Genomic DNA, 15,308 nt, shown 5'->3' with positions numbered 1-15,308 from the left:
CTGGGATAGATTCAAACTAAAAAGCTTTCTCTCAGCAAAGGAAACTATCAGCAATGCGAAGAAAGAGCCTACAGAGTGGGAGAAAATCTTTGCCAATCATACTTCAGATAGAGCACTAATCTCCAGAATCTATAAAGAACTCAAAAAACTCAACACCAAGACTACAAATAACCCAATCGACAAATGGTCTAAGGAAATGAACGACACTTCCACAGAAGAAGACCTACAATCAACAAACATATGGAAAAATGTTCAACATCTCTAGTAATAAGAGAAATGCAAATCAAAACCACCCTAAGATTCCATCTCACCCCAATCAGAATGGTGATTATCAAGAATACAAGCAACAACAGGTGTTGGCGAGGATGTGGGGAAAAAGGTACACTCATACATTGCTGGTGGGGTTGCAAATTAGTGCAGCCACTCTGGAAGGCAGTATGGAGATTCCTTAGAAACTTGGAATGGAACTACCCATTGACCCAGCTATCCCACTCCTTGGCCTATACCCAAAGGACTTAAAATCAGCATACTACAGAGATACACCCACATCAATGTTCATTGCTGCTCAATTCACCATAGCCAGATTGTGGAACCAACCTAGATGCCCTCAGTTGATGAATGGATAAAGAAACTGTGGCATATATATACAATGAATATTACTCAGCCATAAAGAATGATAAAATTATGGCATTTGCAGGCAAATGGACGAAATTGGAGAATATCATGCTAAGTGAGATAAGCCAATCTCAAAAAACCAAAGGAAGAATGATCTCGCTGATGAGTGGATGATGATACATAATGGGGCGTGGAGGGGTTAGTTTTAGGGTTAGAGTGAGGATTAGGGAGGGGGGCAAGAACGGGGGAAGGAAGGACTGTATAGAGGGAAAAGAGGGATAGGAGGAGTGGGGGGTAGGGGAAAAATAACAGAATGAATCACCAACATCACCCCTATGTAAATTTATGATTACACAAAGGTATGCCTTTACTCTATGTACAAACAGAGAAACAACATGTATCCCATTTGTTTACAATAAAAAAAAAGAAAAAAAAAAAAAGAAGGGGACTTACTGGATGTTGGGTCTTATGCACAGTGGGAGCCTTTAGCTAGGATATATAGTTGGAAGTCATCTGCCTGCAGGTGGAGGTTGAACCACAGGAGTGGATGAGATTACTCAGGGAAGGAAGAAGAGGCCAAGGATAGTGCCCAAGCTGGAGTTCAAGTAATAGTGGATGGGGAAAGAATAAGCAACCAGCAGAACTGGAGAAGGAAGAAGAGAACCAGTAAACAGGTAGTTCAGAAAGCAGTAGAAGAGAATATTTCAGAGGAAAAAGGCCAGTGTCAGATACCAAGCAGTGTCAGGATGGAGGAAGTCCACTGGATTTGATAAGTGGGATTCTGAGGACTTCTGCACCTTCATTTTTCATACATAGAGCTGGATCAGCAGTGCCTTTCTAGGATAGAAAATAAAGGATATGGTGAAGATCATATGATGGGAAGGACTCTGTTCCAAAGAAACCTGAATGTACCTCTACTGTAGTAATCCCCGGCTGTTTGCCAAGATGTTTGCATATAAGCTAGCACCTAGGTTGAGCCAAACTGCATAGTCCCACTACTCAGAAGAAACTTCTGTTCATAATTCTATGGTAGGATTGGGGCTGTGGGTCAGTGCCAGGAGTGTTTGCCTAGCACATGTGAGGCACTGGGTTCGAATCTCAGCACCACATAAAAATAAACAAACAAAATAAGGCATGCTGTCCATCTACAAAAAGAATTTTATTGTAAATTCTTAATACGTTCTCTGCGTATAAACAAATCAGATGTTTATGTTATACACATGTGATTTAAAAAGCCCTTCATACAATAAAAAAAAAAAGCCCTTCATATACTATGCTCATACTGAGCATGCACATATACTGTGTGTGCTCTTTTGAGACCTGTTTTTTCACTTAACTGAATGCAATGATCGTCTTTCCATGTTACTACATGTATCACTATTCCAGTTTTTAATGGTTGTAAAGTGGTTGTTTAAATGGACTATAATTTTTTTTGACAAATTGAACCCTTAATGATGAGGTTGTTGGTAGCTTTTCACTACCTGAAACAATACTGGATAATATTTTCATAACATATGTCTTCCCTGCTCACTTTGGTAGGGGTGTTTTAGTCAGTTTTTCACTGCTTGGGACTAAAGGACTCGACCAGTGCAATTGTAGAGGAGGAGAGGTTTATTTAGGGGCTCATGGTTTCAGAGAGGTCCCAATCCATAGACAGCAGACTCCATTCCTTGGGGCTCAAGGTGAGGCAGAACATCATGGCAAAAGAGTGTGGCAGAGGAAGCAGCTCACATAATGATCAGGAAGCAGAGAGAGGACTCCACTGCCAGATCCAAATATATACCCCAAAGACATGCCCTAATTCTACCTTCTCTGCCACACCTACCATTTTAATTACCACTCAGTGAATCCTATCAGGATTAATTCACTGATTGGGTTAAGACGATTACAACCTAATCATTTCTCCTCTGTACCTTCCTGCATTTTCTCACACATGAGCTTTTGGGAGACACCTCACATCCAAACATAACACATGGTGAGTAATAACCAATTCCAAGGATTGTGTCCTACTCATCTCTATCCTCAGCATCAGGCACAAAGTAGGTTGCTCAGAGGGAGTATTACAATACCTTGCATGTAGGTATCTTATTTATTATGCATTTAAAAATGTTCTTTGATTGGTTGTTTGATTGATTGATTGTTAACCCCAAGACCTCAAATGAGGTAAGCATGTGCTGTACCACAGAGCTACATCCCCAGCCTGATCTTTGTGATTTTAGCAATTGTGGTATGTGTGTGCCCAAGGACGTGCCACAAAAAAATATTGCTGAGGGAGTAGTCTCAGCTATATCAATCTTCCCAGAAAAGGAGAAATATCAGCAGTGGTTCTGCTTTGAAATGATATGTGTTTCAAAAGCAGTTTCCCTCAGCATTATCATCTAAGAAGTACCTTTAGATGTCTCTAATGAGTGCTCTGCATTCTTCTTCCTCTTCTTCCTGTGAGTATGATAAGTATTGATGTACTCCTTTCCCTGGTCAATAAAAAGGCCAGGAAAAATCCTTCCTAAATAAATGGTTACAGTGAGAAGTTAAAGACTCTTAATATTCTGTTACCCTATCTTCCCTTCAACATTACTTTTTTTTTTTTTTTTTTTTTTTAACCTCCAGGATTCTCTTTAAACCTTTAAAGCAGGGGTAGTTTCTTGTTCAAGCCCTGCCTGACCAGTGCCTGGCATAGTACCCAGCACAAATGTCCTTCAGTAAGTGTGGGAGAATAAAGGAAGCAAACAGTGTTGGGCTATATAGTTTGCATAATTTGAAAAATTTTGTTTTGACCTTTTTCCCAAATCTAAATGTAAATTTCTGCCTCACTTTATTCATTGATGTCTCTTTTTTTTTTCTTTTGATATGTGGCCTTGCTATGCCCAGGCTGGTCTTGAACTCTTGGGTTCAAGTGTGATCCTTCTGCCTCAGTCTCCTGAATAGCTGGCATGACAGGAGCTTGCCCACCATGCCTGGCTTTAGATTAAATTCTTAAATATCTTATAGGATCTGTTCTAAGCTTCATTTTTATGTCGTAGATTCATTCATTCATTTTGGTGTGGGTCATGTAATTATTATTGCTTTGTATATGTTTCAAATAACCTTTTTCTAAGGCTAGTTGTACCTTATAACTCCTCTTTTTCAAAAGTATTTTATACTCTTACCCAGTTATCCTTCTAAAAGAAGTCTAGAAAAGTTTGGTGGTATCTAATAAAAATAACCATTGAGACTTTTTCATTGAGATAACATTAAATCTACAAATTAATTTCTATGTTGGTATTTTTTGTGCTTATCTTTCATCTAATTACATGGTTCATTTTCCCCTTTTTTTCAGTCTTCTGTTAGGTGCTCTAATAGAACAACAAGCCTACTCTTCTTCCTGTCTCCTGCCACTGTGCTCACTGCTGGAGATACAAAGATAAACTGTCACAGTTCTTTCCCTCAAGAAGCTCACTTTGGTGATTATCTGATAACTGATCAGATAATTACAACTAACTATTGTGCATTTATTGTAATTCTTGTGATAAGCAGAAGCACAAGGTGCTAAGGGAGCACAGAGCAGGGGTCCCAACCAGGTTGAGAACTAGTAAGGAAGACTCCTGAGAAGAGACCCCAGAGTGGATCTGAAAGCCTGAGTAGAAATGAGCCAGATGAAGAGGCAGGAGAGTGTTCCAAGCAGACAGACTGTTCATTGGGGTGTGAGTTCGAAAGTAAAGAGGAAAAAAAATATATTTAAGTGTTTTAGAAGCTACTGAAGGATTTGAGTGCAAGTGTGAAATGGTCAAATTTATGTTTTAGAAAAATATGTTTTAGAAAAAAATGTTCATAAAAGAGAAAATAGTAAAATTAAATGAAGCCCTCTCTAGCTGCAGTATGGAAGATGGCATTAACAGATTCCAAACTTAGCCAGACAGGCCAGTCAGGAGGCCTTTGTGGTCACCTGGAGGCAGTGTGCCCCAAGGCTAGGGCACTGGTACTAGGAATGGACCAAAAGAAGCATCCAGAGCTGTTAAGGAGGTAGGCCCCACTCTCGTTAATATGTTACTACTGTGGTTTTCACTAGCTTAGGCAGGATTTTTTACCTGTTGGATTCTGACTGGTTATTGCTGTCTTAAAAAAGCTCTTGATTTTTAAACATATATTTGTCTTGTATTCTTTCTTTTTTTGAACTTTTAATTCTTAGTGTCTAGTTGATTTCTTTGGTTTTTTTTTTTTTATATTCTTACGTAGGTAATTTTGCATATTGATATTTTTGGACCTTCCCCCTTTCGTCCATTTTTATTATGAAAATCTGAAACATACACAAAAATAAAGTGAAATACAATAACAAAATTCTATCTGCCCTTTTGGCATCTTTCTCCTTTTTGCTTTTGTTTGTTTATTGAATATTTTAAAGTCAGATCTCAGATCTTTAGATCTTTTTTTTTTTTTTGGGGGGGGGGGTGTCGCTCGAACCCAGGGCCTTGTGCTTACAAGGCAAGCCCTCTGCCGACTGAGCTATCTCCCCAGCCCCAGATCTCAGATCTTTTGTCATTTTAGCTTGGTGTACTTGAGTATGCATCTCTAAAAGATATGAATATTTTTTTAAGTACAACGGTGCCTTTTCTTGCTTAACAAAAACTAGCAATAATTCCTTAGTATAGTTAATTTCTAGTACACATTCATATTTCTGTTTATCTCAAATGTCTTTTAGTAGTTGATTTTTTTATGACTGAATCATATCACATTTGGTAGTTTGTAACTCAGTCTCAACTCCTACCCACCTTTTTTAAAGAAACTGTGTCTGTTGTCTTGTAGATTGTCCCACATTCTGAATTTTTCTCTATTTCTTCATACTATAATTAAACTTTTTTTTTTTTTTTTTTTTTTAAACCAGGGATTGAACCCAGGGGCACTTAACCATTGAGCCACATCCCTAGCCTTTTATTTTTTCTTCTTTTTTTTTTGAGACAGGGTCATGCTAAGTTCCATAGGGTCCTCAGCCTCTCAAGTTGCTGGAGTCACACCTGGCTCTTACTTACTCTTTTTAAGAATCTATGATAATGCTCTAGTTTATGACTCTTACTCTGTCAACAAGTCTGGTTCTCCCCTCTAATGAAACCTGCCTTTGTGAAAATCAGTCTCATTTGCACAAGATCCTTTACATCCTTAGGTATGTAAGTGATTCTCAGTGCCACACATGAGACCATCTAGTCCTGTGCTTTTCAGAAGTGGATACAACTACCTGTCCTTTGGTTTTTCTCCTCCTTTTCCAGGTCATACTGTAAACAAGATGCGTAACATGCAGATTCAGAGGTGGCTTGTCTTGCCAATGAAATTTACACTGAGTGGAAAACTTTCATTGAAAAACATTTGGATAGACCTTCTATTGAAGTCCGAAGTGATCCCCAAACTGAGTCATTTAGGAAAAACGCCCAGAAATTACTCTCGGAAGCCTTGGAATTAAAGGTAAAGTTCTGATTGGAATGCGATTGCTAGAAGTCTTGCTTAACTAAGCCCCATGTTTTCTGAGCCTTCATAGACTTAATGCTGTGACCTTGTTCTAACAGATATCTCTTTAAGGATTCTAGATCTATAAGCATTCTGGAAACAGTGTTGTAAGAGTGTAGTCTTTGGAATTAGCAAGACCTAGGTGGAAACCCTGGGTATAATACTTCTAGTCATATGATGTCTTAGGCAAATTCTTTAACATTTCTGAACTTGCTTCTTTATCTAAAAAGGAGAATTACAATTCCTACCACCAAGGATAGTTACTGGGAAAGTTAAATGAGCCATTTATACAAAGGAATAGTATCTAGTGCTTGCTGATAGAAATCATTTAATGAATGTTGGTCCTTCCCACTTAAAATTTTTTCCCTTCCCAATGAAGTGAAAATCTGGGATGACCTGTGTTTTGGGGAATATCAATGGTAAAACAAAGAGCTATCTACTGAGATCGGGGAAGGAGTATTGGCACACACCTGTAATCCCAGTGGCTCAATCCCAGTGGTCGGTAGGCTGAGGCAGGAGAATCCAAGTTCAAAACCAGCCTCAGCAATTTAGCAAGGCCCCAAGCAGCTTAGCAAGACCCTGTCTCTAAATAAAATATTTAAAAGGCTGAGAATATGGCATGGTGTTGAGCACCCCTGGTTTAATCCCTGATACTAAAACAAAAAAGTTGTCTATTGAGAAACTCTATTTTTCCATTTTTGTCATTCCCCTCTACTTTTAATTCTAAGGCATAAAATGAACTGCATAGTCATATTCCCTATCATCTTCATAGCCAGAAGTTCAGATGATGATAGTAGTTTGAAGTATACATCCTGGAAGGATTTTGCTCATTAATAATGGTATTAATCATCATCAAACAACAAATCTTACAAGCTGATTAATGCTCTGGAAATCAGATAAATAACATTGTTATGGTTTGAATCTGAAATGTCCCCCAAATGCTGATGTGTTGAATACAGGCTTGGGTCCCCAGTCCAGCAATGTTCAGAGGTGGAGTATTTGGAAAGTGGTTGGATCATGAGGGCTCTGATTTCTTTGATGGAGTAATCCACTGATGGATTCATAATTGAATAGAGTACTAGAAGGTGGTAGAAACTGTAGAAGGTGAGGCCTAGTTGGAGGAAGTAGGTCACTAGAGGCATGCCCTGGAAGGGTGTATCTTGTCCCTCGCTTCTTCCTTGGACTTTCTTTGCTTCCTGACTGCCATGAGGTGAGCAGCTTTGCTCTTCCACACAGTTCTGCCCTGATGCTGTGCTTCACCACAGGCCCAGAAACAATGGAGCCCCTAACCATGGACTGAAACCTCTGAAACTGTTAACCAAAATAAAGCATTCTCCAATAGTTGATTTTCTCTGGTATTTTGTCACAGTGACAGAAAGCTAACTAAGCATAAACATCTTTATTTTTCCTTTTCCCAGGTTATCCTTATTAAAATATCTTTAAAGAATAAACTAATATTATTAACAAAAGAAGTAACTTAGATGTCTCATCAAAATGTTAGATCTGTTACTGCATCCTCAAAAAAAAAAATTTAACCTTTCTATGTGAATTTTTATCTACAAAAGAAGAGCAGATGGACTCATGATTTATTATTTACTTCTTTAAAATGTTTTTTACCTTTGTTTTATTTATTTATTTTATGTGGTGCTGAGGCTCAAACCAAGTGCCTCACACATGCTAGGCAAGTACTCTACCACTGAGCCTCAATCGCAGCCCTATTATTTACTTTTGGAAAGAAAATTTTAGTTAAGAAAAAAAATGGGAAATAAGAAAAAATGTAGAAAGGGAGGAAAAATCACCATTGAACTTACCACCAAGGTATAATCTTAACATTTTGGTGCATTTCCTCTTTTGGTAAATTATTATAGTTTGTTAATGGATGCTGGGCAAATTATTATTAGAGCAAATTTTATGCCAAACATTTGTAAGATATTTTATTGATTATTTAAATAACATTGCAGAAAATTGACATAATTATTTACATTTGTGTTTTTTCTTCAACCTTGATCAATTTCAATTAATGTCATTTTTTAATCCTTTTCTATATATCTTCATTTTTATCATGTTTATAATTTTTAATGTACATTTGATGGTGCAGAGAATTGATATTCAGTAAGTTTGCTTAACTTCTTTTAAATGAAGCTTCAGTATGAATATTGGAAGAGAGAAAAACATATGTAGGTTATAAGTAACTTTCCAGAGTATCGATTAGCCAACAGACGTGCTATTTTAAATAAAATTCATTTTTTAAATAAGCCAAAATTATTGCAGAAACATACAGTGTGGGTATGTAATATGTAGTTAATGTGGTGGTAAATACCAGTTCCCTGTGGTATCTTTTTAAGTAAATGATAATAACGAAGCTATGCTTGTAAGGATTAATGAGCAGTTTGCCTGCTATATTAAACTCCATAATAATTATCCTTTTAGTTTATCCATTAATTATCCTTTAAATGGCACATCAAGTGGTAAGCACTCAAGTGTTACAAAGCAAAGTTAAAAAAGTGATACATTCGTTAGCGCTTTCTATCGTAATTGGAAAAAATATCAGATTAAGCATAGCTGAATGGTTTTGTTCCCAAAGAGTAAATTTTAAAAATTAAAAGTATGCATCTTACTGTCTTCCTTGGCCAAAAGGAAAAAAAAAATCAATCTATTTTCCTTGCATAAACAGCATTTGATGGTTTTTTGTTGGTTTGGGATGTAAGAAAATGTAAATACAAAACACTTTTACGTAGGGTTAACCCTAGCACCTATCATCATGAGACGTTTCTACATTAGGGTAAATCAATGAACCATCTAATCCAGTATCTGGTCTTTGACAATAATCAATGTGGAATGCATTCAAATCAGACATCAGGCAGTAATAGTAAAACCGTGGGTAAGTTATTGGCCCAGTGACTGAAAAGCTTTTACAATTTGATCCTAGCATGTGTTTTTGTAAATACCAAATCTACTCATTATATTCTTTGTAGAAAAAGATGTTTCCATGTTGTTTCAGTTATATCCTTTAATAGTGAAAGTCAGAAATGAAGAATATACACACAACCAAAAGATTCATCTCTTTATTACCCTCACGATCTTGCTTTCTAGATTAATGGATTATTTCTTGTTCTTGGGAATAATGGAATAGATGAATAAAAACTCCATCGTTCAAATCCAGGCTCTGTTCTCCTTTCCTTTCCCCTTCCGGATCTTCTTTGTTCTCCCCGTCTTTTAGATCTTTCCTCATATGAACATCCCCTGTGGTGTCATTCTCTTACTTCCCCTTCCCATATCCACTCTCCTTCCTACCTCACGTCCTGTGATCATTTTCCTATTATTCCTTAAAAAAATGAACCCTGATTCTCAAAGTGAGCCTGTCTCATTAAGAGTATGAAACACGGGCTGGTTGGCTCCGTTGGTTTGTCAGATGGTGCAATTGAGATCCAGGTCAGGGGTACATATCATATGGGACTGTTAGTTTTTTTCTTTGTTTAATGGCCTCAGGCTGCACCCTTGGCTTGACAGCTCTCTCATAAATGTATTCAAGGGGTCAAAAAGAAGAGTGGGTTGATATGTACAAATCCAATCATGCTATAGAAAACCCACACAAAGTTTGCTTCTAATGGATGTTCAATTCATCAGATATTTAGTGGGGATCTACTATGTGCTAGGGGAGAATACAACATAAATGAGCTATAGTCCCTGTCCTGAGAATAGGGACTGTTTTTCTATCTATCTGTCCTATCTAGCTATCTCCTGGACTGGGGATGTTGCCCATTGGTAGAGTACTTGTATAGTACTGCAGGAGGGCCTGGTTCCATCCCCAGTAACACCAAAAGGGAGAGAGAGAAATCAAGCAAGCTAAGGTTAGGTAGCTCACCGTCTTCTGAATGAAAGCCTGTTAACAACAACAAAAAAAAAAATGAGGCAGTCTGAAGTAGTGGGTGAGCTCAGTAAGTGGTGTAGACGTACGAAGTATGGAGCAATTAACTCTGGTGTAGGAATCTGGGAAGGATTGCTAACTAGAAAACACATATGATAAAAAGACATTCATCTGCTATGCGTGATGTTATTGAGAGGGCAGGAAAGGGGATAGGTGTACATTGAGAATAAGCCATTCATTAACAAATATTTATTGAGCACTTCCTATGGTTAACAAAGGAAGAAGACCTTGTTCCTTGCGTTTAAAGAGCTTACAGATGTGGCAACCTCACTAATTGATGGCACCGTTTCCTACCAGATCCATTCCCTGGTGAAGGAGAGCCCTAAGTGGTCATGTTTTATGTCTTCCCCCAGCCATAGCCAGTTTACCAGGATTAGACAACTGAGTTACACACATTCACGCACAGACACAAATAGATAAGGAAGGCAAGTCAGGAAATACCAAGAAAACAACCGTGCAAGTGTTGAAACAGAAGGGATGTTGGAGGAGTTATGAGGAAGCAGAAGTGTGGGTAGAGATGTGTAGCATAAGAGGAAAGAACCAGGCAGTTAAAATTGGTAGTGAGTAAGCCAGTGAGAGGAGCAAAAATGTGTGAAGAGACCAGGCAGATGATGAGAGATAGAAATACTGCTAAATACGGCAAATCCCTAGATTTCTTCTAGGGTTCCTGTTCCCATTTCCATTCACACAGATGTATCTCACAGCAAAATCTCTTTTCTTAAAGTCTTGGGTTTACTTACCTAAGCACCAAGTTAGGACCCATTGGAAAGGGCTTCTCAACTTGGTCAAGTTGTACAGTGAACTTCTTATATACAGTAGTGCATGATGAATTATTTTCATTTATGATTTATATTTTAATATCACAAATACTTTTTTCATCTCTTCATTCCATTGTTCTTCATTTAGCAAGAGGCATACTAAAGGTAGAGTGAGAATTCTTCACGTCATGCTAAATGAGAATTGTTAGATGCTTCCTGTTCCCATCACACCACTGGCATAGCACCTGTCAGGTGCACCAGGGTTATCTCTGTACATTCCGTCTCCTTTTTAGGCTGTGAGTTCCTAGAGGGGAGGGATCAGATCTTTTATGTGCTGTGTCTCTAAGATCAAGCCAGACTCAAGAGTACCAACTGTGTTTGCTGGATTGAGATATATGAGTAGCCAGTTATGTGAATTCCAAGGCACTCTTATTGTTGTTTAATAGCACAGTTTGATGAAATGGCCATGAATTTGTTTTATAAACACACAGACCTTCTTCCCTTGATAAGCATGCCCCTTTTAAAAAAAAAAAAAATTTTTTTTCTTACCTGTTACACTAAGTAATCTAAATATTTGGTGAGCAACCAGCCTCATAGGAACCTCTCTGGAAAATGGTATGGGTCAAATGCTGGGCAGCTGGTCAGCCACCTTTCGAGCCTCCCAAAGCAGTCTGGTACCAGGCTGCGTCAGGCCACGGATTAGTGCAGTGTCCTCTCAGGAACCCTTGGCTTGAAAAACTTGGGCTGTGTGGTTCTAGAGAGCCCTGGTCGCAGTCCACTCACTCCAGTACAGACCTAGAAGCTATTCAGTTAGCTGTTGGGACCACAGACTTTCATGAACATCTTTTGCCTAGTCGGCCTAGACAGATACCTGGGCCTGACTACATTCATATTCTGTCTCCCTCTCGTTCTCCTGTCCCTCAGTCCTATTCTGCTCCCTGCTTGGTTCTGTATCTTCAGAGTTTTTTTGGTCATGTCTATCTCTCATGTTAGGACATGTAATCAAATGTCAGATGAGCCTTTTATTTTTCGTGTTCTTTTTCTTTCTTTTTCCTCTTGTGTGTGTGATGTGTGTATGCGTTACTGGGGATTGAACCCAGGACCTCACACACATTAGGCAAGTGCTCTACCACTGAGCCACACCTCCAGCCCTTTTTTATTTTATTTGAGACAGGGTCTCACTAATTCGTTCAGGCTGACCTTGAGCTGCAATCCTCCTGCTTCTGCCTCCTAAGTAGCTGGGATTACAGGTGTGCACTACCACGCCGGGGGCTTTTTCCTTTTTGTGCTTTTTACATAGAAGCATAGTATATTATACAGAACAGTGGTGTGTCCAGCTCACTGAATTGATCACAAAGTGAATACCCACTTCACCTGGCCAAATTCTAGACTCCTTCAGACTCAGGAGAAATGTCGTTTCCTCCTGAAGCCAGGTGCAGCCCTCCTGGGTCAGGTGACTTCCCTGTGGCTGTGCTCAGTGGCAGTCACTCCCACCCCCTTCCTAGCACTTAGTCCCCTCATGGTCCCATTCACCACCTGTTTCTCCTGTACTTTCTCCCCACGGCCATAAAAACTGTGCCTACCCCAGTCGCTGCTTATTCCTCAGCCCAAGCACAGAGCCTGGCATGTAGATAGTGCTGAATAAATATTCAAATAAATGCCTAGCAGGGAGGGAAAGAAGGAAGGGGAAAGAGGCAATGAGAGAAATTCTTCCTCTTTTCAAAGAACTTACTACCAGGGAAGATAAACTCAAAATACAGATTATTATGACATTACAATAATGACCAAGGGGAAGCTCAGGACATGGTGGTAGCCTGGAGAACTTTTCAGTCCTTCGTGCTTGGGTTTTGGTTGGTTTCTCTGTGGGTGTATGTTTGCCTGAGCTTTGATGTACAAATACAGGAGCATTTCCTAGGGAAAGGTGTGCCTTGTAAGGGAACGTTTGCCAGCACTGTGGCGTAGGGGCTCATGAAAGCAGCTAGAGCACTGAGGTCTGGGGAGGGGAGGGAGGGAGATGGACTGAGGGTCTCTGACCAGCAGCCTGACCCTGGCCTGCTTGATTAGGTCTGTGACCTCAGGATGAGGTCTGAAACTGGACCACCCCAGAATTGCTACAGGTCCCATCCCCGAGGCCTGTTCTGCTTAATTGAATCTGCATGGATCTCAGAACATTGAGGGGGCTGCTGGGTGCTGAAAGGGGAGAAACGTGAACTTTGGAGTCAAGGCCTAGGCCAGAGTTCCAGCTCCATCCCTCAGTAGTTGTGCAGTCTTGATCCTTTACCTTTGAACCTGTTTCCTTATCTATAGAATGTGATAATACGAGTTATGAGCATTAGATGGGAAAAGTGATTTATAAACTGCCTTATGCACATTTTAGGATCCAGACCCAGTGTTTTCTAAATGCTGTAAGGGTTAAAAGGCCCTTTAAAAACAAAAAGAAGCATGAACTGCTACACTGATTTATTATCCTTGGACTTCGTTTCCTGGTTGGTAAAGTACAGGGCCCAGTACCCGTTGCTTAGTTCAAGCCAGTTTCCTGTTATAATGGCAAATATTACCACCCGGCAGGGGTTGTGAATGAGGTCCCTGTCACAAAGCACATGGTCTTGTTCCTTAATTGCCAGGGTGGAATTAATTTGCTCTTCCTGTTTCTCTTGTGACAGGAAGTAGATGTCCTTGAATTTCAGTTGATTAATGGAGGCCTCGAGCAGAGTGCTCCAGCCTCTCTTACTTTTAATCCTTATGCAATGCAAGGCCCTAATTTGATAATTTTGCTGTTTTTTAGATGGATCACCTACTGGTTGAAAATATTGAGCGGGAAACGTTTCATCTCTGCTCCCGCCTCATTAACGGGCCATACCGGCGGACGGTGAGAGCTCTGGTCTTCACATTAAAGCATCGAGCTGAAATCCGGGATCAGGTGAAGAACGGCTCGCTGCCGGTCGGCACGTTTGTACAGACCCACAAAAAGTGACCTGAGGATGGTTCCAACCCTGGGCTGGGCAGAGAGGAAAATGGGCCTCTCTCTGCCATTCAAAGACTCTTTTGAGTCTGGGTGATGGCTGATGCTGGCTGTGCTAAATTTTCCCATGGTGCCATTCCTTCAGACAGAGGATGCAGGGAGCCCTGGGAGACAGGCCTGCGGGAACCTGCTTCATTAGCCGCAGTGCGCTGGTGCTGCCTAACAGGATGCACGCAGGCTGTCACTAGGAAGCGCCATACGATTGCCATCACCCAACACAGTGAAAGGGTGACGGATTTCACTGTGAGCATGCCAAGGACACCTCTAAACTTCCCCCATGTCAGGCAGATGAAGTTAACACTTTATTTCGCCACCCTGCAGGTAACTGAAACTCAATTACCGCTGCTGCTCACTCGGTTCCATCCCCCTGAGTTTAGACAGCTCCGGTGCCTCTCAGAACTCCCCTGTCTTTTCTCTTTGCTCTACCCCAGGGGTGAGCCTGCTAGAGCCAGCGACTAGCCCTGCTTTCCAGAGCTCACTTATCTGAACGTTTCAGCTCTCCCTAGAAGACCTTCTGTGTTGGTCTCTGGAGCCCCCATGCTGAGGCTTCTAATGAGGAACTGGCCTGAAGCCTCCCCACACCTCGGGGTTTATTTGAATACGGTGGCTCTGGTTTAGGGCTCTGTAGAAGAGACATAATGAAATTTCTCCTGCAATGAAATACGGCAGTAAGGAAAACTGCATATTTTTTAAAAAATGAAATACCTCTGTACAGGCCTGCTTGAACAATGATGTAAATGATATTTGCCTTTTTAAAAGTACTAATAAACTGAGACTTCTGTTCTAAAACAAAAGGTATGGTTTCTTCACTGAAAGGTGTTCTGGGTTGCGAGGGGGTTCAGTTGGTGAAATTAAAGAATGGCAGGACAAGAATTTGAGGGAAGGAACAAGACCCAAGGAAGGCTTTGCAGACTCGGGGAGGCAGGAGTATGTTTGCAGTCTGAAAGGAAGGAACCAATTAAAAGGGAGAGATTTTAAATTAAAGGAAAAGGGGACAGGTTGGAAAGCAAAGGATGAAGGAAGGGCTAATGTCTATCCAAGTGCCTGGCACTTCTAAGCACATTTATTGGCAAGCATCTTTATATAGCTTTTTCAAAATTCTGTTAATTCCTATTGTGTGTAGTAGAGATTGTTCCAGTATTTTAGAGTTGTTCACTATTGAGCAACGTTCACTGAGCACCCATTCCATGGGGCATGGTGGAAACCTAGCAGTGGATACAGATGAGGACCCTGAGGCTCAGAAGCCAAGATCACGTTCAGTTCCCTCTGCAAGTAACTGCTAGAGCTAGAACAGTAACAGCACTGACCGTGTGCCCCATCCTGTGGTAACATTTTACAAAAAGAAAATACCCAATTAAAGATGAGAAAAGTGAGGCTCAGAAAAGTATAGTAAGCATACTTGGGGTCACAGATAATAAATGACAAATCTTGGTCTGTTTGATGGTATGTAGTCTCCAGTTGATTTCATCAGCTCTCATATTTTCTTTTTTCTTTCTTTTTTTTTTTTCTGTGG

General features: G+C 40.1%; 1 protein-coding gene across 1 annotated transcript in view; it reads left to right on the top strand.

Annotated features, from left to right (window-relative positions):
- Tceanc2 (transcription elongation factor A N-terminal and central domain containing 2) overlaps positions 1–14,578 on the top strand; it is a 39,077-nt gene extending 24,499 nt beyond the window's left edge. Inside the window, 3 exon segments of the mRNA XM_047549495.1 lie at positions 5,853–5,873; positions 5,876–6,045; positions 13,559–14,578. Coding sequence (XP_047405451.1) covers positions 5,853–5,873; positions 5,876–6,045; positions 13,559–13,747 — 380 coding nt within the window. The 3' untranslated portion in view covers positions 13,748–14,578.
- The last annotated feature ends 730 nt before the right edge of the window (positions 14,579–15,308 follow it).

Source organism: Sciurus carolinensis, chromosome 1 (assembly GCF_902686445.1).
Source record: "Sciurus carolinensis chromosome 1, mSciCar1.2, whole genome shotgun sequence".
Taxonomy (NCBI): domain Eukaryota; kingdom Metazoa; phylum Chordata; class Mammalia; order Rodentia; family Sciuridae; genus Sciurus; species Sciurus carolinensis.
Note: the sequence above shows the minus strand (reverse complement) of the source record. Positions and strands in the feature narration are given on the sequence as shown.